The sequence below is a fragment of the Tympanuchus pallidicinctus genome, unplaced genomic scaffold, assembly GCF_026119805.1.
Source record: "Tympanuchus pallidicinctus isolate F22 unplaced genomic scaffold, pur_lepc_1.0 scaffold18, whole genome shotgun sequence".
In the NCBI taxonomy this organism is placed as follows: Eukaryota; Metazoa; Chordata; class Aves; order Galliformes; family Phasianidae; genus Tympanuchus; species Tympanuchus pallidicinctus.
Genome location: NW_026294699.1, coordinates 7,787,022 through 7,808,271, shown reverse-complemented (window position 1 = coordinate 7,808,271; position 21,250 = coordinate 7,787,022). Strand labels below are relative to the sequence as shown.

Here is a 21,250-nt window from a genome sequence, read left to right as displayed (position 1 = left end):
TCTGTACAAAGCAACGTTATGGATTGCCTTTATATCCAATTCTGCTGAAGGGTTGGTGGAGGCTTGTTTAAAATTTGAAACCAGCTGGGTGAAACTTGAGAGTATCTGCTAAAAAGTGAAGGAAGAAAAATACAGTCAGTAACAGCTCCTCTCTTGTTATGAAAAAGGCAACCACATGGGGCAGTCTTTCTCAAATCGTGAAGGGATGATGTATGTTTGTGACTTTGTGGAGGAACACTTCAATAATGCAAATACAGGCAGATACACTGTTGAACCAGCTGAGATTTTGTGGTAAAATCATGAACATGAAATGTTAAAACAGTGTCTATTACTTTGCACTGCCTGTACCTGAGCAAATCGGGTCGAACACTGAGAAAACAGAGTGAGATTTGTTTTTTTTTTTAAGCTGAGGCATTTTGTTTACCCTAAACTGGGTGGAGTTGAAATGTATGGGGCAGGGTCAAACCTCCACAAGTCAGAGGCTCTGTATGTTGTAGGCAATAACAGAGTTGTGTTTTCCAGGTAAAATATACTCAGGAATTGTTTGCTGCAGTGTACAAGTGAAAATAATCCCCATATAAATCACCAGAAACATCAACTACAATGTTTTTTATTTACATAATGAAGCTTTGGACCTTTAAATAATTCTTTATGGAAGGCTTATCTTAAAAACCTGTACATGCATCAATAGACCTACAAACCTACCTGCAGTCTAAGATGAGAGGTCTCATGAACAAGATACTTGCTGAGCACCCCACAGTTACAGGTGGAAAGGCTACACTGTTAACAAGAAAGTTTATTTGCACAAGGCAGTGTAGAACTCCGTCAGGCTGTTGACGTGGTTTTGGTGTGGTTTTCTTTTCCCTCCTCAGGTAGTTGATTTTTTATTGGCCGTTCTTGAAAAAACTTGCCAGGATCATCATCTTCTGGACTGTTCTCACTGCTGCTCTCACTGGTATCATCTGGAGTGCTCACACTGTCCTCCTCTGATTCTTCATTGCTTTGTGTTATTCTGGAAATATTTTTCAGGATTATAAAAGCACAACAAACTTCTAATAAGAAAAAAATTTTAAGTTTCATTACCTTGAAGAATTGATTGGCCTGTTGGGGTTACAAAACTCCTTTCCTGAGTCAACATCAAATGGATCTGGAAAAACAGATACATTTAGATGGTCAGACTTCATTTATTTTTGAGAACCTTACTGGCAGGCAAGGCATATGAAACCTAGTTCAGCTTTCTGAAAAGCTTAACTCGTGACTTGTTTGGTTACAAGAGGTCAGAAGCCAACAACATACAATTTGTTCATTGTTACTGTCTTATTAAGTTATTCTACATTCATCATATTTCATGAGATTAAAGGAAAAACAGGAGACTAGTTAGAGGGTGGGTGGTGGTTGGGAATTCTTCCTTACCTATTTCTTCTTCTTTTATTTCTTTGACACTAGCTAGAAAGTCCTTTTCAACACCTAGCACTTCTTCATGGCACTGACAAGCAGCATATTTTTCCAAGAGATTTTTGTTCAGCTCAATAAATGTCTTCCCCCATTTAAATTTCCTTAGAAGAATGGTGGCTAGGTCTGGAAATCCTTCAACAGAAAACAGAGGATCACTGGTCTTCAGTAGGAGATATCAGTCAGCTCACAGGTTTCTAAGCTCAGCACCTCTCTCCCTATCACTACAGCACTGAGGTGTACACCAGCTTTTTTTTTTATTGTTTAGGGATTCAGACTTCTTCAAATTATTTCACCTTAACTTGAACAGCTAATCAAATTGAGGAAAAGTTCAGTCTTCCAGTATTACATGAAAATATTTTGTACAGTTAATGATGCAGGCTGTAGATCCTGCAGTCCTCCAGTGAAAGAGCAGTTGCACATATCTTCAGAAGGTAAGGTTTGCCAGCAGTACACTGGAAGATGCCTGTTTGTCAAGCAGCTTCTGTGATGAGTTTGGAAAACAACTTGAGGGGACAGTTTGTTTTTATTGCTCTTAACCAGAAGAGCAATAACAGAACACAACAGCCAGCTGCTACCTGTCACAAGGACAGAGGTGCACAAGGATTCACCATCTTTTCTCTGGTGGTTTCTGGTTACGTGCCATGCTGAGAAAACTTGGATCATCAGATCCTGTGTCCTGGACACGAACCCCAGCCTTATGATAACTGATGGCTACCAGACAGAAGCACCTGGAAGAGAACTATACAACTTCATTCTAAATTCAGGACCAAACAGGTCAGCATTACAGTTTCTGTCAAAAACCATCTCCTCATTATATTACAAATGTCAGAACTGCTGGTAACGTATTTTCTATCAGACACATTGCAGCCTACCAACAATGCAAAAAGCTGCAGCGAAAGCTTCCACACAAGACAGCTTGCATGGCCGGCCGTAGTTGATAGGATTTGCAGCCACCAAGTAAGGCAGCAGCCTTAGATGACCTCCTCTCATTTTCTTAAAGGGCGTTTCTTCTAATTTAGCCCACGAGCAATCTATAACTGCAATTCCATTCTGAGCAATGATGTGCCTGAAAAGAGAAACATCTGTGAGAATTTCAATTGCCTCGTAATACCTGTGACAAATCTGAATGCCCCCTTTGTCAATCAAGAAGTTTGTTTTACAGTGATCTAAAACAGAGAGGTACGGTACAGTAACATGGTTTTCTATAGAAACTGTAGGTGGTAAGAAAAGTTTAAAACTGAAAATGAAAAACTGAAGGATTAAAAGCATGACAGAAGTGTAATTAAAAGTTACATATTCATGCTTAACAACAAAGGTCAGACTTAAGCTCTTTGCCAGCTTCTGAAAAAGAATCTTTTCTCTGAATGAATACATCTTTGTAAAAGTTCTGCAGCCACATCTGAAGAAGCTTCTGTGCTTCTCCACAAAGTGCTGTGGTTAACGGCTTGCACTGCCACAGCCTCACAGCCCAGGCAGCATCTCCCGGAGGAGATGCGGCAGCTCCAGGCCGTCATTCTGCACGCAGCACACACTTGCAGCTCTCCTTAGGAATCACAGACACTTTTCTCACCTAACCCCAGATGTGTAAAAATCTTTACCGAATTTTAATAAAATAGCTCACGTTCACATATCGATAGAACACAGCGCAGCAGGAAGGTCAATGTTTACTCTGCAGCAAACAGTTTCGGCCGCAATCGATGATTAAAAAATGTTCTTCCCCAGCTGACACGAGGCGCGCAGACGTCGCACCGCGTCGCCTACCTGTCGGCGGGAGAGACGCAGACGGCGGCCAGAGGGCTGAGAACGACGCCGGGGAACCTCTGGCTGAGGCGCAGGTTTCGGAGCAGCCCTTTTCGGGCCAGTTTCCTCCCGGTGCACCTCTTAGGATCGCAGTGTCCGAGCTCCCACATGGCAAGAGGACACGGAATCTTCGCCTCCGGGCCGCACTCCTCGGCGCCCCGCTCTCCCTCCAAACAAGCTGAAAACAGCAGGCACGCATTAGCGGGGAGCGCCTCGCTTCTGTCAGGCTCCGCGGAGCGCTTCCCACACCTCTCAGCGCGACCTCCGTTTCCGCAGCGAAGGCGTCGAGGCTGTGAGGGTCGCGCCGCGAGGCTGAGGCACCGGCGGACGGCGGCACGCGCCTGCCCCGCCTCGGAGCGCCGCGCCTCATGGCCCCACGCTTCATGGTCCCGCACTCCGGTTGAGCGGCCCCGATGGCCTCGGCGCGCACTTCCGCTTCCGGCGGAAGTGGTAATGGCGGCCGCCCGGCTGCTGCTGGTGGCGTCTGTGGGCGCTGCGTTGGGTGAGCGTGTGAGCGCTGCTGGTTTGTCCGTCCCCTCCTCCACCCGTCCGCTAACTGTTCTTTGCTCGGCAGGTCTCCTCGCATCGGCGGGCAAGATGAAGATCGTGGAGGAACCGAACACGTTCGGGTAGGTGGCTGGTGCTCGTCGTGTCCGCGGCCCGTCCGCACCGGGCGGCCTCGAGTTGTGCCGCTCCCCGCGCTGCAGCCCGGTCGTTCCTCTGGAGTGGGGCGAGACTGACTGCCCAGCTGGGGCGGTGCTGCTGTGGGCCCGCTGCCCGTGGCTGTAAGTCTGGGGCTGCTCAGGCAAGCCCGCGAGGAAGGAGTTAAGGATCCTGATGGAAGGAAAGTAGGGCAGCAGGCAGAGGAGTGGGGTTGTCCTTCTCTGCTCTGCCTTCGTGAGGCCCTACCTGCAGTACCACGTCCAGACCTGGGGCCTCCAGCACAGGAAAGATGTGGAGTTTTGGAGTTGGTCCAGAGGTGATCAATGGGCTGGAGCACCTTTGATGACAGGGTGAAAGAGTTGGGCTTGTTTAGCTTGGAGAAGACAGGGCTGCGGGGAGACCTAATGGGGGCCTTCCAGTACTTGAATGGAGCTTACAAGCAGGAGGGGGTTAGGGGGACCAGCTTTTTACATGGTCTGATTGTGATAGGACATGGAGGAATGGCTTTAAACTAAAAGAGGAGAGATTTAGGTTAGATGTAAGGAACAAATTCTTATTCAGAGAGTGGTGAGGCCCTGGCACTGGTTGCCCAGAGAACTGTAGATGCCCCATCCCTGGCAGTGCTCAAGGCCAGGCTGGATGGGGTCGTGGGCAGCCTGATCTGGTGTGGGGCAGCCAGCCCACAGCAGGGAGTTGGAACCAGATGATCTTAAGTTCTTCTCCAATTTAAGCCATTCTCTGATAGCGGAGGGAGTGGTAACAACTAGAAGCATAACTCGGTCTTTAACTTTTGTTCTTTCTAAAGGTTGAATAACCCCTTCTTGCCTCAAACTAATCGACTGCAGCCAAAGATGCCCCCTTCACCAATATCAGGTATGTGTAAGCATTACCTTTTTGTACAACTTTCATCATTTTCTGACAATTGTTTGTATACAATCTACTTCAGATACATGCAGGCAAATACTAATTTTATTTGTCATTTTGTGGCCATCATGGGAAATAGACAGGGCCAAATATTTTTTGTAAATTCTGAAGAATAGCTTAAATTCTGGGTGTTCCAGGACCCACTGTTGTTTAGACTGCTTCAGTCATGGTGCTCTCCTTATATTTTTTTCTGTATTGTTTGAGCCAGTCACAGAACTTCTGATCTTTATTAATAAAGATCTTTTTTTGCTTGAAACAATTGCTTGGTATCCTTGAGATTGTCACATTAAAGCCATCCTGGCATCTGATTTGAGTTTTTAATACTTGTTGGTTTAAAGAATTTCTAAGGCAAGTCTTGGAACAAGTCATAGAGGCTCAAAGCTGCAGTATAAATCCAACACTAGCAAAACAAACAGGAATTCAGTATTTTCTAGATTTTGTGGGAGAAAGTGAGTCAACATACACTGAGCACAAAGACTAAGTAATAGGAAATAACAGGAAATTGATTATGTTTTTAACATTTGCCTCCTAACCATAAGCACAAACCTAAGCCTCCTTAAAAGTTCAAGTTCACCAAAGGGATTTTGGTATGGTGACACCAAATGGGGTTTTACTTACTTGTGGGATGTTCAATGAAACCAAATCAAATGCATATATTCTGTATGTACAGCGTGTGAAGGGAAGGAATTAGAAATGGAATTAATAATAGGGAGAATGCTGAACTGAAAGATGCCAAAGGGATCAGGAAGAAAGTTAGCAATGCAATAAAATACTTCTTTTTCTGGATATGGGAACTTAAATGTAGTCTAAAATTGGGAGTAATTTTGGAAACTGCAGTCTGTGGTGCAGAGCCTTCCCTTGCACAGTTATTTCATTGCCATGGAAAACCGGCACTTTTTAATTCACAGGACAGTCAGTGTAATAGTAACTGTAATTACACTTCTGGAACATGCATTCAGGAAACAGACACGTGAGTGTAAGGCATTCCTCAGATACATGAAAATCCAATTTTGTTGTTAAGTAGGGAGAGGATCCTCCTTGTTGAGACACAGATCGCGTTTTGTAGAGATGCCAACCTTCTGGCTGAGACTGTGATAGCAGTGCTGACTGTAGAGCAGATGCAAGATCATAAGGTCATGAAAATGAAAATGGGAATGAGAACCTGCCTATATCCCATTGCTTAGGGCATTCTGGGGCAAGATTCTGGTGTTCTGATCTTCACTTCTAGGAACACTTTTGTAGATCCTAGGTAAGAATTAGACAGAGTCCTGTCCTGGTAGTTGTAGGGTTGGAATCCAAGATGCTTTTACTTTATCTGCTTTTGTAGTCCGTTTTCTTGCGCTTCCCACAGAAATATTTTATTGTTCCTTGCAAAATTAGCTTAAACAAGTGACTTTGAAATAACTCCTGTAAACACGTATTTCAGAACTTTGGGCCTTTTTTTTGAATGACAGCTTACCTGTACTGAATCACTTTGGCAGCAGTTCTACAGGAGCATTGTTACTGCTGAGCTGTTTGACAGGTTTATGCTGCTGAACATTGCTCAGATCAGATTGTGAGAGCCAACCGTGATGGGGAATGACCAGTTTGAGAATCTCAGTGGAACCTCAATATCGGTCACTGTTCTGAGCAAAAGGGCTCTGTGGGCGAGGAGTTCAGATGATTGAGAATGGAGACAGCTGTCAGTAGTTTTACTGGCTTCAGTTTTTGTTATTTAGGTAATGTCTGCGTTACCTTTCATGGATCTGCTGTCTAGATATTTGTTTGTATACAGGTTTCTTGTTTCTGCTGTAGGGAGAGGCTAAAATCTTTCACTGAGTGCTGAAGGTAAAATATGTTAAAGCTTGTGAAGTAAAGCAATAGAGGGTACTTAGGGTAATTCAGATGGAAAACACAGACTTCTTTATGCACAGCATAAGAATTTGTCCTATTTTTTGTCATATATAACAATATACATCAACATCAACAATAACTTGCTGGAATTTAACCCAAAGCATTATTCTTCCTTGATGATGTTTTGTGGTGTTTTTAGGCCCTGTGCATCTCTTTAGGCTTGCTGGCAAGTGTTTCAGTTTTGTGGAATCCACGTGAGTAACAACTTTGGATATTTGATCGTATATTTCTATTAGGAACAAACCAGTTCTTAATTCCCACCTGAAATATTTATTCTTTTTCCCTTTTCTCCCAAAGATATAAGTACGAGTTCTGTCCTTTCCATAATGTCACTCAGCATGAGCAGACTTTTCGATGGAATGCCTACAGTGGGATTTTAGGGTGAGGCTTTTAGACCTCTTATGTTTTATCTGTGTTGTTAATAGACTGTTTTATAGATTTTCAAAAAGAAGGCAGTTTTAAAATTGTTTCTTCTATCAGAACACTGTAGAACTGCAGGTGCTGTGCATAGAAGTAAATCATCTTGAAATGCTTAGATATTTTTTTTAATTTTTTAGATAAAAACAATGTCCTGTTTTTAGCTGGAGGTTTATTAATAACCTGTGCTGAGTTGAAAGGCTGATACATTCGTGTGAGAAATCCAGCAGTGTGTAATTCATGCTTATATTAACAGAAGTTTCATGCTAACAGTTTTCTCTTTGTTGTGTCAGTTCCTCAGATGGGGCATCAGCAACTTCTCTGAGTGCCAAAATGTACCTCTGTGCACAGCAGTCAGTAAACCAGTATGAGATGAAAAGTGTACATCAAATCACTGAGCTTGTGACTAGCAGGTGTAGAGACCAATTGTAGCTGTTTCACCAGCACTAGAAGTCCTACAGGCAAACAGAGTTGCACTCAGTGCTAAGATAGCATGATGTGTTTGTTGCAGGATTGATCTGCAAACTATTCTGTTGACCTTAAACAAGGGTTGTAAGCACAAATACTTTGCAAACTGAAAGGTGATTCAGAACTGCTCTCAAAATAGTGTTGGTATGACCTGCGTAGCAGCTTGGGTAACAAATTCCAGGGTTTGTAAGGTCTTGGCTATAAGAAATGGAAATAATGAAGCAATGCAAATGAGGCATATGCAATTAATTTTAACACAGTGTAAGGCTATTCCTACATTTCTTCCTGAATTTCCATGTTTTCCTTATCAGAAACATAAAGTGAGGTTTTGTTTTTCTAGAATCTGGCACGAATGGGAAATTGACAACAACACGTTTGTTGGAATGTGGATGAGGGAAGGAGACTCATGTGAAACCAAGAGCAGACAGACAAAGGTATAATAACAAAATTCCTACATTATGCTAATCTAGGCACGTTGACTGCAGGCAGTTTTGTCACTACAAGCTGAAACATTCCGACCTTGAAGAGTTCATGATTTAAGGTATAATATAAAACAAAGATGGATTTCTGTAGCAGGTTGGTGAGTGGATGGAATTAGTCAGAATTTTATTCTGATATTAGATACTGAGTTTACTTAGGTACTCTTGTTGGAGACTTTTAACTCTTTTTTTTTCCATGATTGAGTGTAAAACTCTGGTATCATCACCACTGCTGGAGACACGCAGTGCTTTATAGTTTGTGTCAGGAAAAATAAATAAAAAAAATCTTGTTTGATTCAAACTGCTGTCTGTTGTGCTTAAGAACATCCAGCAAAAAGGAAGGAACAGAATTAGGCAGTTAACAACAGTATGCCAAGAAGCTACACAAACCAGGTTCAGAAAGCATGCAGGGAGAATTAAGGAAGGAATAAAATAAATGGCAATAGAATGGCTTCTGCCAGAGAAACCAACTAACGAGAAACAGACTGTGGTCTGAGTGCAATTTGAAGAAAAAAGTAAAAATTCCTGTTTTGTCAAGCATTTAAAATGTTCCTTTTCACTTTCAAACAGACTTTGTGCCAAAAAACTGTTCAGCTAGAAGGATCTTTGAGACTTGTTCAGTGTGCAGCACACGATTTGTGCAAGTCCTTGGTCGTTTCATTCATTGAAGTTTTTCTTTTCCGCTTTCCATTTCAGTGTGCTGTACAATTACAAGGATACAGTTAATTAATCCTCACATTTCATTTAAGCCTCATATTTCCTGGTGACATAGATGACTGTCATGAAGGATGACTGTCTTGACTCTACTATCAAACTGTAGAGTTTGAAACAGGCTCGATTTCTTGTGGAAGGTGCTTAGATATTACAGTGATGATTGACAACACAATATTTGAGAGAGGTATCTGTGATTGGAGAGAGTGGGTAGAGATAAGAGGCAGAATGTCTTAGCCAAGGTTAAAATGTTCTTTGCTGTGATTGAGGTGCCTTGTAAACATGTTTATTTCCCATTAGGACTACAGAAGGAGTTACTACTGTTCTTGTGTGACTTCAAATATTGTTATTCAGATCTTTCACTGGCATTTAGTTTTGAACAGACTGGTGCCAAAAGTCTAAAGATCTAAAAGAACACTTTTATAGTGACTTTTGTTCTCTGTAACAGTAAAAAGAGGAGCCTGACATCTAGCACCATAGTCAGAACTAAGATTTTCTAAATGAATTCTGCTTTTGTTGGAGGAGGTTGTATGGGGTGTCCTATTTACCCTCCAGTTTACTCTCATTCCTTCCAGATCTGTACTGCTTGGGAGACCAGAGGAAAATGGTAGATGGGGATCGTTTCCCATTACAGGAAGGCATTTTCATGTGTTTGAGAAAGTAACTCAATTTCTAAGATGTGTTAGCTATGATTTCCTTTCAATTGGTGAAGGCAGTGGAAGCTCTGAGACAAGTCTGCATAGAAATTCCTCTGTTAGCCTTAGAAGACAGGAAATTGATTGTCACCTGCTTATGTGGAGGTGTTTCATTCACCTTTGTTTTTACTGATGTTTAGGTCCATCTTGTTTGTGGAAAGAGCAATAAATTGGCTTATGTATCTGAGCCAAGTACTTGTGTCTACTCCCTCACATTCGAGACTCCTCTTGTGTGCCATCCCCACTCTCTTTTGGGTAAGATTTAGGAAGCCATTTCTGCATGAAGAACCTAGATTACTGGTGTAATAAGAAGGCTTATTACACCAATTTCAAAGCATATGTTTTTTGGTCTTTTAAGTTTGTAAGTTGATTTCAAAGAGAATTACATGTAATACATAATGCTAAGTGTATTTAAATACCAGTCATTATAGCAGATACATCTTTCTCAACTAAATAGTCACTGCTAATAGAGAACCATTGACTGATATTTGCTGTTTTCTTGGACTAGCCGTAGGAATCAGCCCTATGATATCTCTTCATTTATATACATTAAAAAAAATACTTCTGACAAAGAAATGTGGGACCTGCTAGTCGGAAATGAGATAAATTTGGTTGGTGGCATTCTCCAGAAACATTAAGTCAGTGAATTGGAATTGAAGTTTAAAGCCAACTCTTGAAAGCTGCATGTGTGCTACCAGAAAAACCTTTAACTAATAGAAGACACAGTTTGCCTTTCATTTTTCAGTTTATCCAACTCTGACTGAAGCACTACAAAGGAAATGGGATGAAGCAGAGCAGTCTCTGTATGATCAACTAATAACTGAGCAGGTTTGTTAATGTTTATGAACTCTACTTATTGTCTAATTGGCTTCTGTAGTTTTTTCTCTTGGAACAGATGCATTTATTTTGCTATTGGCAAATAGCACTTCTTGTGCTCTGTGATTGTTTTTATATCAACAGTTAATTGTCATTTTTAATTTTTTAATTTTTTTTTTACAGTGAAGCTTGGGGAACTCGGGCAAAGTACAGAGAGATGAGTATTAGGTAGATTTATTTACAATAACCTTAGAATCTTTTGTAGGGATACAAAAAAATACTGAAAGAGATTTTTGAGGAAGCAGGACTTCTGAAAGCAACAGAAGAAAAGGAAGCTGAGAAACAGAATACGAAAACAAGTCTGCAGTTCGAAACAGTGGATATGTGCAATAAGGTAGAGAGTATAATATTTATAATGTGAAATTAAATTGCCACCTTTTTACTGTATGATTCATAACATAATCTCCATGTTGTTGTATATCTTTGGAGAGTGAGAGCACCTTTCTGTGTTTTCCTTTCTTAGGAATACAGGAAACTTTCCGAAGAAATAAAAGTCCTTAAGGATTTATTAAGTCAGCACAATATTGCATACAAAGGAAGTTCTGGTGAGTTTTTTTTTGTCATTTTTTCGCACTATTTTCTATTTAGAATGAGTATACTATTAGATATATATACATTATATGTATTGTTTTTGGCTACATGGATTAAGTAATCATGCATGCAGGTCTCGATTCCTGCACACAGGAGACTTCTTTTGCTCCCAGGAAGTCTCTTGATTATGTGACATTTGAGCTTTGTTTAAGGAAAAAAAAAAAAATACTGCTGTTATCATAATTAAAGTTTGTCTCCAGTACTTCACGTGACAAAGAAAATCTGTGTTAAAGCACCCATAGCTTATAAGCATATTTTATATAACCTTGCTTTATGAATAATCAGCCACAAGGGCTTCTTCAGGAGCACTTGAAACATTTTCTGTATCTGTTTGAATTGCTTTCATTCTTCCTTAGTCACCTCTTCTCCTCTGATTTCTGTTAGATAAGTGTCTCATACAGTTCTGAGAAAGAATGGCTGTTGGATGCTGGCTATGAAGTAGCAAAGTTTATCTGGATTAATTTCAGACTTTTTTTTTCCTCCATTCCTTCTAATCCATCATGCTCATTATTACACGAGCTGTTTGTCTGAATATATACATATATTCCCCTGAATATACGTATAGCTTGCATGCTAAGAATTGGCACCTCAAGAAACCAACAAGCTTTTGAGCGACATAGCTAACTTCTTCCTGTTTTGAGGAAGTTTCTTTTAGCTTGTAGACTTCTTCTAGGAAAATCTTTGTAAAATGTGTTATTCACATGTTTTACCTGTTTAACTCATGCAGTATTTCTGCCAGCCTGTGTGGTAGCTCATTTAATTATTGCAGATTAGAACTCTTATCAAAAGAACTCGTGGCTTACTCAAGCTGACTTATTTCAAAATTATTCAATGAATTCTGTGACAGGAATATTTGTGTTTAAATGTGGTAATAACTTCTGTCTTCAACTGAATGTCACAGCTGAAAACACCAGTGTTGAACATGTAAATCACAAAAGGGCGACTGCAGAGACAACTGTGCTTAATGGGTCAACGAATGCTGAACGTCTGCATGGTGATGAAGGGATTTAGAGTGACGCTGTGCGAAAGAACTTGCGTGGTAAACAGCAGTTTGATACAGAATGTCAAGCAAGTTGACTGTGTATCGTGACACTATGATGATTTAACTCTTGTGGATATTCTCGACTTCCTCAATTTCTGCCCTAAAGCAAAGGGAACAGTGGAATGTCAGTGCCATCTACTGACACCAGCCGGCAAGTTTCTGAAAACACTGATGAGAGCAATTTGAGACTGCTGTGGAGCCAAGGTTTACAGATTGTATCTCCGTTCTCAGCTTTGTTATTTTCTTTAATCAAGCGTGCTAAGAGGCAGTGTAAATACAAAACAGCCCCGGGCACTGCTCTGAGGTGTTGTACAAAAGGTATTGGGCAGTATTCAGAACGTGTTACTTCACCTGTATGCTAAACCGAGAGGTTTCTTATCAGACTTCAGTGAAAGGAATGAATAAATAACGCACAGCACGCATCCAGCTCTGCTCAGAGGCTGGTGTGATCTGTGGATAAGGTGACTGCTGCTTAGGAGCTGGAGAGCTGCGCAGAGAGCACTCGATTGTTAAGAAGAGTAGTTGTGTGAATACGCAGCAGTTCTCTGTAACAGAATAAAGCGGACTGTGCTCCCTCAACGTGTGGAAGCTCTTGCGGAAGCTGGCTGCACCCTGCGCGCCTCCCGCTTCCGGCCGCCTCATCTCAGCAGCGCTCGAGCGCCCCCCTGCGGCCGGCTCGTGCATGGTCGCCGCTTGCAGCGCTGAGGTCGCACTTCCGCTTCCGGGCGGCGCGGGGAGGAGAGCGGAGGAATGAGCTGGGCGCGGGGCGGCTGGCGGTGAGGCGGGGGGCTGGGCGCTGGGATCCGGGAGCCGACAGTCTCGCACCTCTGACTCGCGTGTCTTTGCAGGGCGCGGTGCGTCTTGCTCCTGCCCGGCCCCCGTAGGTGGCTGGCGGGACGGCGTGGCACCGAGGGCGCAGCTAAAGCGGATCCAGAGTGCGAGGGACCCATCCCCTTCTCTTCCAGCAAGGCCAGCCCGCGGGTGTGGAGCGTCAGCCAGTCTATGGGGAGCGATTACCAGAGGCCGTGGGTGAAGGTGCTGCCCCTCATCCTGCTGTGCAGCGGGCTGTTGCTGTGGTGTGCGTTTAGGGAAAAAACGGAGATTGACGAGCAACTGGAAGCCCTGTTATCTGGTCAGATCGTGGACCCTTTAGACGCGGCACAACAAAGCGATGCTCCTTCACAGATACAGAAGGAGAGATGATGAGCACACCTGTGGTGAAGGAGCTGCCAAAAGTTCAGCTGCTTAAAGGCTGCTCCCGCACTTGATTTGGAAAATGTTTTTCTGTCCTACCACCAGCCTTATCTTGCAAACAGGATTTATTTATCTTGCTGCTTTTTGTTTGTCTTCACTTAGCAACTTACAGCAATAGCAGAATGAATAGTCTTTTTCTGCATTGCATGGCAGGGATGGACAGGATGTATTGCAAACTAGCGTGTATTTGTAGATATGTTGTGTTCAACTCGCTTTTTCCATGGATGTTTTTTTTTTTTTTTCTTGGTTGCACAGCATATTAAAATATCGAAGCTGTATGTCTGTAATTTGGTTGCTGAAGGTGACCTTCAGCTGGCGCTCTGCTAGTGCGGAGTGCATGGAGTGCATTCACATCATATTGAGGACACCTGTATTAATGTATGATGGATTAATGTTCAGATTACTTTGTAATTCTACCAAACAATGCAGGATTTACTTAATGCACAGTTAGTGCTGGTTTTCTGCAGCATAACATGTTTGACATGCCTAACTAAAGTGGTCAGTGCTTAGGTGGGAATTTTGCAGAAACTGTAAGTGATTGATCTGCGTCAGAGAGGGGAGGGAGCTCCTTATTTCACAGCCAGCTTAGTATCTAATTTTTATCTACATTTGCAGATACTCTGGAGACTTGCCTGGGAGAGGAAGAACGCATTGGTGTGACTTAATTCTCTTTCAAGTTAGGTGTATTTTTATTTATTTATTTATTTATTTTAGGCTTTCCTCTGTAAAGATACAAAACTTCTGTGCGATTGAAGCTCTTCATTAAAAATCAAACACATCCCCACAACAGGGCAGCAGGGGGTAAAGCCGAGTAACGGAGCACAGGGCTAGCAAGCACTGCTTTCTCAAAGGCAATAAAGCGTCCTGGTTTTGCTCGTGCGATGCGGTAGGTGACTTCAAGGTTCTCCGCGAAGCTTTTCAGCTGTTTGGGAAGTGAAAAACGCCGGGCTGCCGACTGAAGGAGCCGCGCTGTCGCCGCTATGAGCTTCGCGCCGCAGCCCGTGCAGTTGCGCGCGCACCGCTCGCAGGGCGGGACGAGGCGGGGCCGCCCGCTGAGGGGAGGAGCGGGGCGGGCCGCGCACGCGCCCTGCCGGCCGCTGGGGACGATGCCGTCCGTTTCGAAAGCGGTGTCGCGGGGCGGAGGGTCTGGCGGGACCCCGCAGACCGAGCAGCCGACGCATTATACGTAGGTACCGCGTTCTAGAGGCGGCCTGCTTCGCGGAGCCCGGCGCTGCGCGGGGAGGGCTCCGGGCTCAGAGGCGGAGGGCCCGGCCGAGCGCCAGGCCTGATACGCGCGGCCTCCTGCTCCGCCGGCGGGGCTGAGCGGCGGCCTCGCTCCGCTTCTTTCCCGGCTCCGGCCGCCGCGGTGAGGAGGCCCGGCTGCGTGTCGGCCGGGCGGAGGCGCGGGACGCCGGTGTGGCGGCGTTGGCGTCCCGCTCGTGTAGAACCTGCGCTGCTCGCAGAAGCCGCCTAACGTGGATCCGAGTGCCGTCGTGTCCCGTTCCCAGCACTTGCAGGCTGGATCCTGCTATGCAGCCCGGCTTTGGACATCTAAAAGTTCTGTTCCCGTTCTTCTCCCACAGTCCAGATCAGTTTAAAGAACGCAGAACTGAAAGACGCACCTTGTAGCTCTGTGCCGTTACGTCCTCCGTGCTATCTGAGCGGCTGAGAGCTTAGAGATCCCTTTATTCTTTCCAGCCCTTTCCCTGCCCGATGCCTTCAGACCCCTGTACCTGGTAGACGTGCTGTACCCTTCTTGAGACCTCTGGGAAATCCGAGGTTCTGTGAAGTCCCCAAGCACTCCTTGCAATGCAAGTACTCTGTAACCTTAGAGATGTAATGCTTTTGTTCAGCTGGCCAATGGATATATAAACTGATATGGGAAGGAGTGCTGTCTTGCATCCTTTGACAAATAATACAGTAATGCCCAGTCTGGTGTGATTGTGATATGCAATGGAAAGGCTCAGACTCCCTAAATAGCTTTCATGTTCGAGGTGACCATGAAGGGCTGTCCTACTTGCTTTGATTCTATGATTCTGTCAACCTGATCCAGCTGTGGACGTTCGTATTCATTGTGGGAGAGTTGAACTAGATGACCTATAAGGGCCACTTTCAACTCAAACAATTCTATGATTCTACTCCTCAATAATCTTCAGAGAGACATTTAGATTGTCCCAATGCAAACCTAACACTCCCTAAAATAAGCTTGCTGCAGCCCCTCTCATGGCTCCTGCTAACCTTCTTAAACTACTTTCAGTCCTCTAGCTTTCTGTATAGAGTGCCCACATTCTGGGGATTATTGTGATTAAGTGCCTGGTTAAGCTAGGAGTGCTTTTTAGCTAAAACAGCCTTTATTGTTGTGTGACAGCAAGCCATACGAATGCTTATTCAGGTACTTGATGGATTTATGATCTGTGTAGTGGTTACTTAGGGCAAAATTCTGAATGCTGCGGTTTTTTTAATTTATTTATTTGATTTTTAGCTCAATTACATGATGTAGAATAATGTGCCAGTATTTTATTTGTAACACATCTGTCATCAGAAATGAAATCACTCATTCAGAAGTATTCATTCAGCTGTTAAATGGTTAATTACGCATAGGAGCTAAAACAGTGTGCAGGTACATTTGTAAAATATTTATGGGCTAAATGCACTGAATTGTCCAGTGCCCTGTTAGTACTGTAAAGATGTGCCTCCGATAAGATAAACTTGTAACACAGTTTAATTTTTTTAGGTATCTAAAGGAATTTAGGACAGAGCAGTGCCCTCTATTTTTGCAGCACAAGTGTACCCAGCACAGACCATTTACCTGTTTTCATTGGCATTTCCTAAATCAGCGTCGTCGTAGACCTATACGAAGGCGTGATGGAACTTTTAACTACAGTCCCGATGTTTATTGTACAAAATATGATGAGACTACAGGAATCTGCCCAGATGGAGATGAGTAAGTGATTTCTTTCAGTCCCTAGGACTTTATAGTATCAATGGCTTTACAGAAAGATGTTAATTTTTTCTTACAAAAATGACTGATAGGATCCTGCAGTTTGACTGAGAGAACTTTTTGTGAGTGATTTGTGAGTTTTTGGTATGTATGCTTTTATGTAAGCACGTGTTCTTTAGGCTGTCATGGAGTTAGAGCTATCTTATTGTTTTGTAACCTTTTTGAAAGCAGAATGTAAGAAGTTTATTTTCTCCTAGTATTGTTCCTGTTGTCCCTGAACATTTTTTGGTTATTGTGTTGTGTTTTTTCTCCTGACAGTTTTGAAATTGTATGTGCAAACTGCATTGTGTAGGGACTGACGGACTGTAAAGGAGGAGGACTGTTTTGTGATGACTCTGCAGAGAGGGAAAAAGGAAGTTTTTCACACAGAGGGTGTTGATGCACTGGAACAGGTTGCCCAAGGAGGTTGTGGATGCCCCATCCCTGGAGGCATTCAAGGCCAGGCTGGATGTGGTTCTGGGCAGCCTGGTCTGAGTTGACTGTTAGGGTTTGCTTTTCCATGGACACATGTTCTCTTCTGGATAAAGGCCACAGGAGTCATGGGGAGGGGGTGAAGCTTTGCGGAGATAAGAGTGAGCAAATAGGCAGGCATGGCGGGCAGGCATGTCTAGAGGAGCTGGGTATATTGTGGTCGTATAACATAGAGGAACTAGCTTCATCTGCAGTGATGGAAGCAAGGAAGGACTTCTGACAGGAAAAAAAAAGTCAAAACAGAGAAACAGACAGGAAATAGATAGTTATGCTGCTCACGTGTTTTAAAATGTGAAGACAGTTATTTTGGTTACTGCAGTATTTAGCAGCTCTCATCATGGATCAGATATCTTTTGTGTTCCAGGCTGTAGTCACAGAAGAAAAAAAGGTGGAATTTTTCCCCAGGAATTACAAACTAAACAACAGGTGGCAAGTGAAAGTAAACAACAAAGAAGTAATAGGCAGCATGACAATATTTAGAACTGTGCCCAAGCAAAACAAAAAGCAAAAAATGTCTTTGGGGATGATTTAAAAGAGAACAGTTACATACCTGTTCAGGTGTGAGCATGAACATGAGCAGTTCTCGTTTGAATATCAACAAGAGGATAATGAACTCTCATGTCATTTTGTTGATTGGGGACAAAAATTAACTTTTCATTATTGAATGATAGATAGTGGTACTAAAGGAAGAAAAAGAAAGCAGTCTTTTAAAAGAATGTTAGCTGAGCAAGATTGCACTGGGAGAAGCAAATAAGGGGATGCTTCAAAGAGCTGAGAAGTGAGATGAAAGCTCATGCAATCTTTTGCTGTAGTTGTAGATAGCATAAATATTAAATCTTAGGCCAAAGAAAACATAAGACTCTTGAGAGAGCTCATATTTCTTTATCAGCTTGTTTTTGGAATCTGTTTGGCCTTTACGTGGGAAAAATTGTGACTTGAGTATTTCTCCCTCTCACTGTGCATGCAAGGAGCTGTGTTTTGTCTGACAAAATATCTGAATTCCTTAATTGTCTTTAAGCAGTCATTTGAATGTAATTGGAGGCTTTAACATTTTATGAGACATCTGATTGGTAATTTCTCTAGGGAAAAAGCCCAGATATCTAAGCAAAAGTGCTTGCCATCCACTGAGGGGCCACTGACACAGAGATGAGCAGTGAGTTGTGAACCCGTACGCTTCGGGCTGGGAGACATTTACTTCTTGTTTTCAACAGGAACCAGCAAAATTAAACAGATGAATATGAATGAGTGAGCATTAAGCATAAGACTGAGACAATATTCTCACCTGTGTGGTGTGCGTATGTTGTGATTTGTAATGAACAATCTGCTAGTATGTTTTCCCACTTAACTCCTGCACAAATTCTGCTAGTGGTGGGACAGCTAGCAGTAGTAACATGATTTCAGATTGCAATTTCATTTGTTTCAAGTTCAGTGCAAGACTCCAGTCTGTCTGATACTTCTGCCAGCCCAAAGGGGTTTCTCATTTTTCTGTATCAGTACTAATTGTAGCAGAACGGGAAGGTTGCACAGTGCTGATCATAGAGCACAAGGCATTTCTTATGAAGTTCAGCTGAGTCACCAAAATGCTCCAACAAAAATTGCATCCCATCTGTCTTTTCACACAGAACCAGGAAGTGTGAATGAACTACTTCCAGATCTTGAATGTTGGTTGTGTTTTGTCTTACACTGAAAGAATGAAGCGTAGCACTGAATTTGGTATACTTAGTCTTCTCACTAATTAATACTGGTGGGATTTAAAGAGGTGTAAGTAAACTCACTGGCTGCAACCCATTTGTAACAGCAGCAGGACCAATGCATTGAGAAAATGTCACCAAGAGAGGAATGTTCTCCGGTCTCTAAAGATGTAGGCTCACAGAAAAACCCCACAAAGGAGGGATCTCCAACAACAGATTCTTCTGTGGGGGCAGTCAGCCTTTAATTGAGGTCTTCAGGTCTTCCAATTGCACAGGTTGAATTGCTTCCACCTGTGCTTCCAGGGCTGACTGCGTCTCTTCTTCCAGATGCTCAATCAGTAGTTCAGGCTGTAACTTAGAAGTTCCCATACACCATTTATCTTGATTGAGTGTTTTAAAATTTCTAAAAGAAACAAACTTGCATCTTAGAAATCATAAGAAGCATCAATTCTTGGAAATCAGTTCAAGCTACAGGTATCTTAGCAGGATAGACAAAAATTAATGTTTCGATTTTAGTATATAAATAGACTTGTAAATTTTGCAAGTAAATTGCTTAATCTGTTTTCTAAATAGTCTTCTTAGAACATAGCAAAGCTTAGGCCAACGTCAGTCCTTATGAATGCTAAACTCTGCTTAGTACTTCATCATTCTCCCTCTGTCTACAAGAACATATTTCTGTGGGGTTTTCCATTTGTTGTTCTGTACCACACGCCAAGTTTTTTCATGTAGTTTCTTTTTACTTTAGGATGGGAGAAAGTAATTTTTGGAGAGAAATATTTTTTCAAACCCAGCAGTGACCGAAATGAATTACACTGAAGTAAACCTGGAGAGAACAGACACATCTGCATATGCATTTTTTTCCCCATTTGTTTACAACTGATAGAATTATAATCCATACATGATGTTAATGACTTAGAGTACAGACCAGGCCTCACAGAGTTGTGTCTTGAAAATTGTTAGTATACCTACAAAGATTTATTGCTGATACAGGAATTTTTCTCTTGCTTTTTGTAGAGAAGTCAATTTAAGTTTGCTTTCAGGCTGTTCAAGAGGTTCTGTGTCTATAAGGATCAGGCAGAACAAAACATGATATCTCAAGTACCCTTTTATTGTAGGTAACTGTAGCATTTAAAAAACAAAAAGAAAAAAACAGTAAACAATTTTCTTATAGTGAGGAAATGCCTTAAGCTTGTACCAAGATGGACAATGACATTTCTCAGTTCAGGTGTTGCTTTCTTACAGGGTGTTTGCTGTATTTGTTAAGAATATCTTTGTAAGCTAGCCTAGTATAGACTCTTGTAATTTTAGTGGAGACTATGAAGTAGATGAACACCTTTCATTGTTAAGCTGACATGTCAGATTTGTTTGTGAATCCTGCAAAATTGATTGTTACGAGAGAGAGCAGAATTCAGAGTTGAATGTTTAAACATAAAGCAAAGCTTAAACTTTCCTCTTTCTGTGATATAGTTGCCCTTACCTACATCGAACAACAGGAGATACAGAAAGGAAATACCATCTCAGATATTACAAGACTGGAACATGCATTCATGAAACAGATGCCCGGGGTCACTGCGTGAAGAATGGGATTCACTGTGCCTTTGCTCATGGGCCGCATGACCTTAGACCTCCAGTATATGACATCAGGTAGTCTGTATTTCCAATTCTGCAGCCTGCTCAGCAGGAAAAGCCATGTCTGTTACAGCTGCACACTGGGCAGTGTAGCGTGCTTTGCGTGAAAAACGTGATTTCATCTGTAGCTACAGAACATAAGAATGCATTTTACTGTGCATCAAGATAGCAGGTGTGAGCATGCTAGGAAATACAAACACTAACATTTTGGAACTTGCTGTTTGAAGAGCCGTATATGTAATTCTTAGCACTAATGAAAGACCAGTTGTTCTATCCTTTGTCATGTATGCCTTGTAAATTTGTATGTGATTTTTACATTTATAAATTTATAACTGTTACGCCATTTTTCGGGTTCTGAGCTTATTTTTGGCATTTTGCTTTCTGCCATTCTTGTTTTTTTCTTTTCATGTATATAATATCAGTATTATTTTCTACCTCTCTAACACTTGAGCAAATTACTGTCAAAAGAAGGTACTTGGTGAGTCATGGTAGTGGCACAAATGAGTTTTGGTTGTGGCCTAAACTGGGCAGTAAGCATCTTCTGGCTGCATACAGAGCTGAAGATGCTCATAATGGGAGTCTGTATTTTAAACAGCTTGAACCTAAATTAAGCTTTGTTGTTTGTGAAAAATGGTCGTGTGCCATTGCATCTCCTGATTTCAAATATCTAGCATTCATAAAGGAAGTCCAAACAGTGTTTAGTGATAGTTTTGCTCTGGTATGTCCACCAGTACCAGGGGGTTTTCATTGTAAGCAGAATGAAGAAGTCATAGTAGAATCATTGATGTAGGTATTAACTTTATTTCACCTAAGAGCCTTGTTCTTCTCACCTCCACCTTTAAGAAAAAGCATTCTTTGGGAACAATATCTGTTTTCCTTTCTGCACATCCCTTGACTCTGTAAAAGATTTATTTTGATAGCTTAAAAGGTTCCTGTCTTGTCATTGAGTTAGTCATGTTTCTTTTTCTTGGGAGATACTACAGAGCAGGGAAGTTCTTGAAATAATATGTGAGTTATATAATAACTATTTCCATTGTCAACTATCAAGTTCCTCTTCAGAGATTCTTGGAGTAGGAGTATTTTGGAAGAGCAGATAAGCTCCTGGACTGTCTGTGCCTAGATGAAGCAGTAGAGGCTTTTGATTCTCATGAAGACTGACTATTGTAGAACCTCTGGTGACTGGTTCCTCA

At 42.3% G+C, this 21,250-nt stretch overlaps 4 protein-coding genes across 11 annotated transcripts in view; 3 read left to right on the top strand and 1 right to left on the bottom strand.

The window, feature by feature from the left end:
• Nucleotides 1-594: 594 nt before the first annotated feature.
• Nucleotides 595-3,682, bottom strand: TSR3 (TSR3 ribosome maturation factor). Its single transcript, XM_052680486.1, has 6 exons — nucleotides 3,505-3,682; nucleotides 3,217-3,433; nucleotides 2,328-2,521; nucleotides 1,414-1,587; nucleotides 1,084-1,147; nucleotides 595-1,012 (listed from the first exon to the last, which is right to left on the bottom strand). The coding sequence occupies exons 1-6, from the start codon at nucleotides 3,638-3,640 to the stop codon at nucleotides 826-828; spliced, it is 972 nt and encodes a 323-aa protein (XP_052536446.1). The 5' UTR covers nucleotides 3,641-3,682; the 3' UTR covers nucleotides 595-825.
• On the top strand, nucleotides 3,660-12,593 carry GNPTG (N-acetylglucosamine-1-phosphate transferase subunit gamma). Its single transcript, XM_052680488.1, has 11 exons — nucleotides 3,660-3,757; nucleotides 3,830-3,884; nucleotides 4,724-4,791; nucleotides 6,875-6,929; nucleotides 7,033-7,116; nucleotides 7,961-8,054; nucleotides 9,646-9,760; nucleotides 10,251-10,333; nucleotides 10,587-10,715; nucleotides 10,845-10,926; nucleotides 11,874-12,593. Exons 1-11 carry the CDS (start codon nucleotides 3,709-3,711, stop codon nucleotides 11,981-11,983), a joined length of 924 nt encoding a protein of 307 aa, XP_052536448.1. The 5' UTR covers nucleotides 3,660-3,708; the 3' UTR covers nucleotides 11,984-12,593.
• A 47-nt stretch (nucleotides 12,594-12,640) lies between these two features.
• On the top strand, nucleotides 12,641-13,546 carry LOC128079368 (protein CCSMST1). The gene is made up of 2 exons (XM_052680496.1): nucleotides 12,641-12,790; nucleotides 12,863-13,546. The coding sequence occupies exons 1-2, from the start codon at nucleotides 12,765-12,767 to the stop codon at nucleotides 13,215-13,217; spliced, it is 381 nt and encodes a 126-aa protein (XP_052536456.1). The 5' UTR covers nucleotides 12,641-12,764; the 3' UTR covers nucleotides 13,218-13,546.
• A 338-nt stretch (nucleotides 13,547-13,884) lies between these two features.
• The window catches only part of UNKL (unk like zinc finger), a 32,303-nt gene continuing 24,937 nt past the window's right edge, over nucleotides 13,885-21,250 (top strand). For 3 of the 8 annotated variants that reach the window (XM_052680479.1, XM_052680478.1, XM_052680482.1), the window contains exons 1-3: nucleotides 14,325-14,454; nucleotides 16,003-16,212; nucleotides 19,899-20,075. In XM_052680479.1, coding sequence (XP_052536439.1) covers nucleotides 14,375-14,454; nucleotides 16,003-16,212; nucleotides 19,899-20,075 — 467 coding nt within the window. In that variant the 5' untranslated portion in view covers nucleotides 14,325-14,374. The other 5 variants (XM_052680483.1, XM_052680481.1, XM_052680485.1 and 2 more) reach the window with 4 other exon arrangements.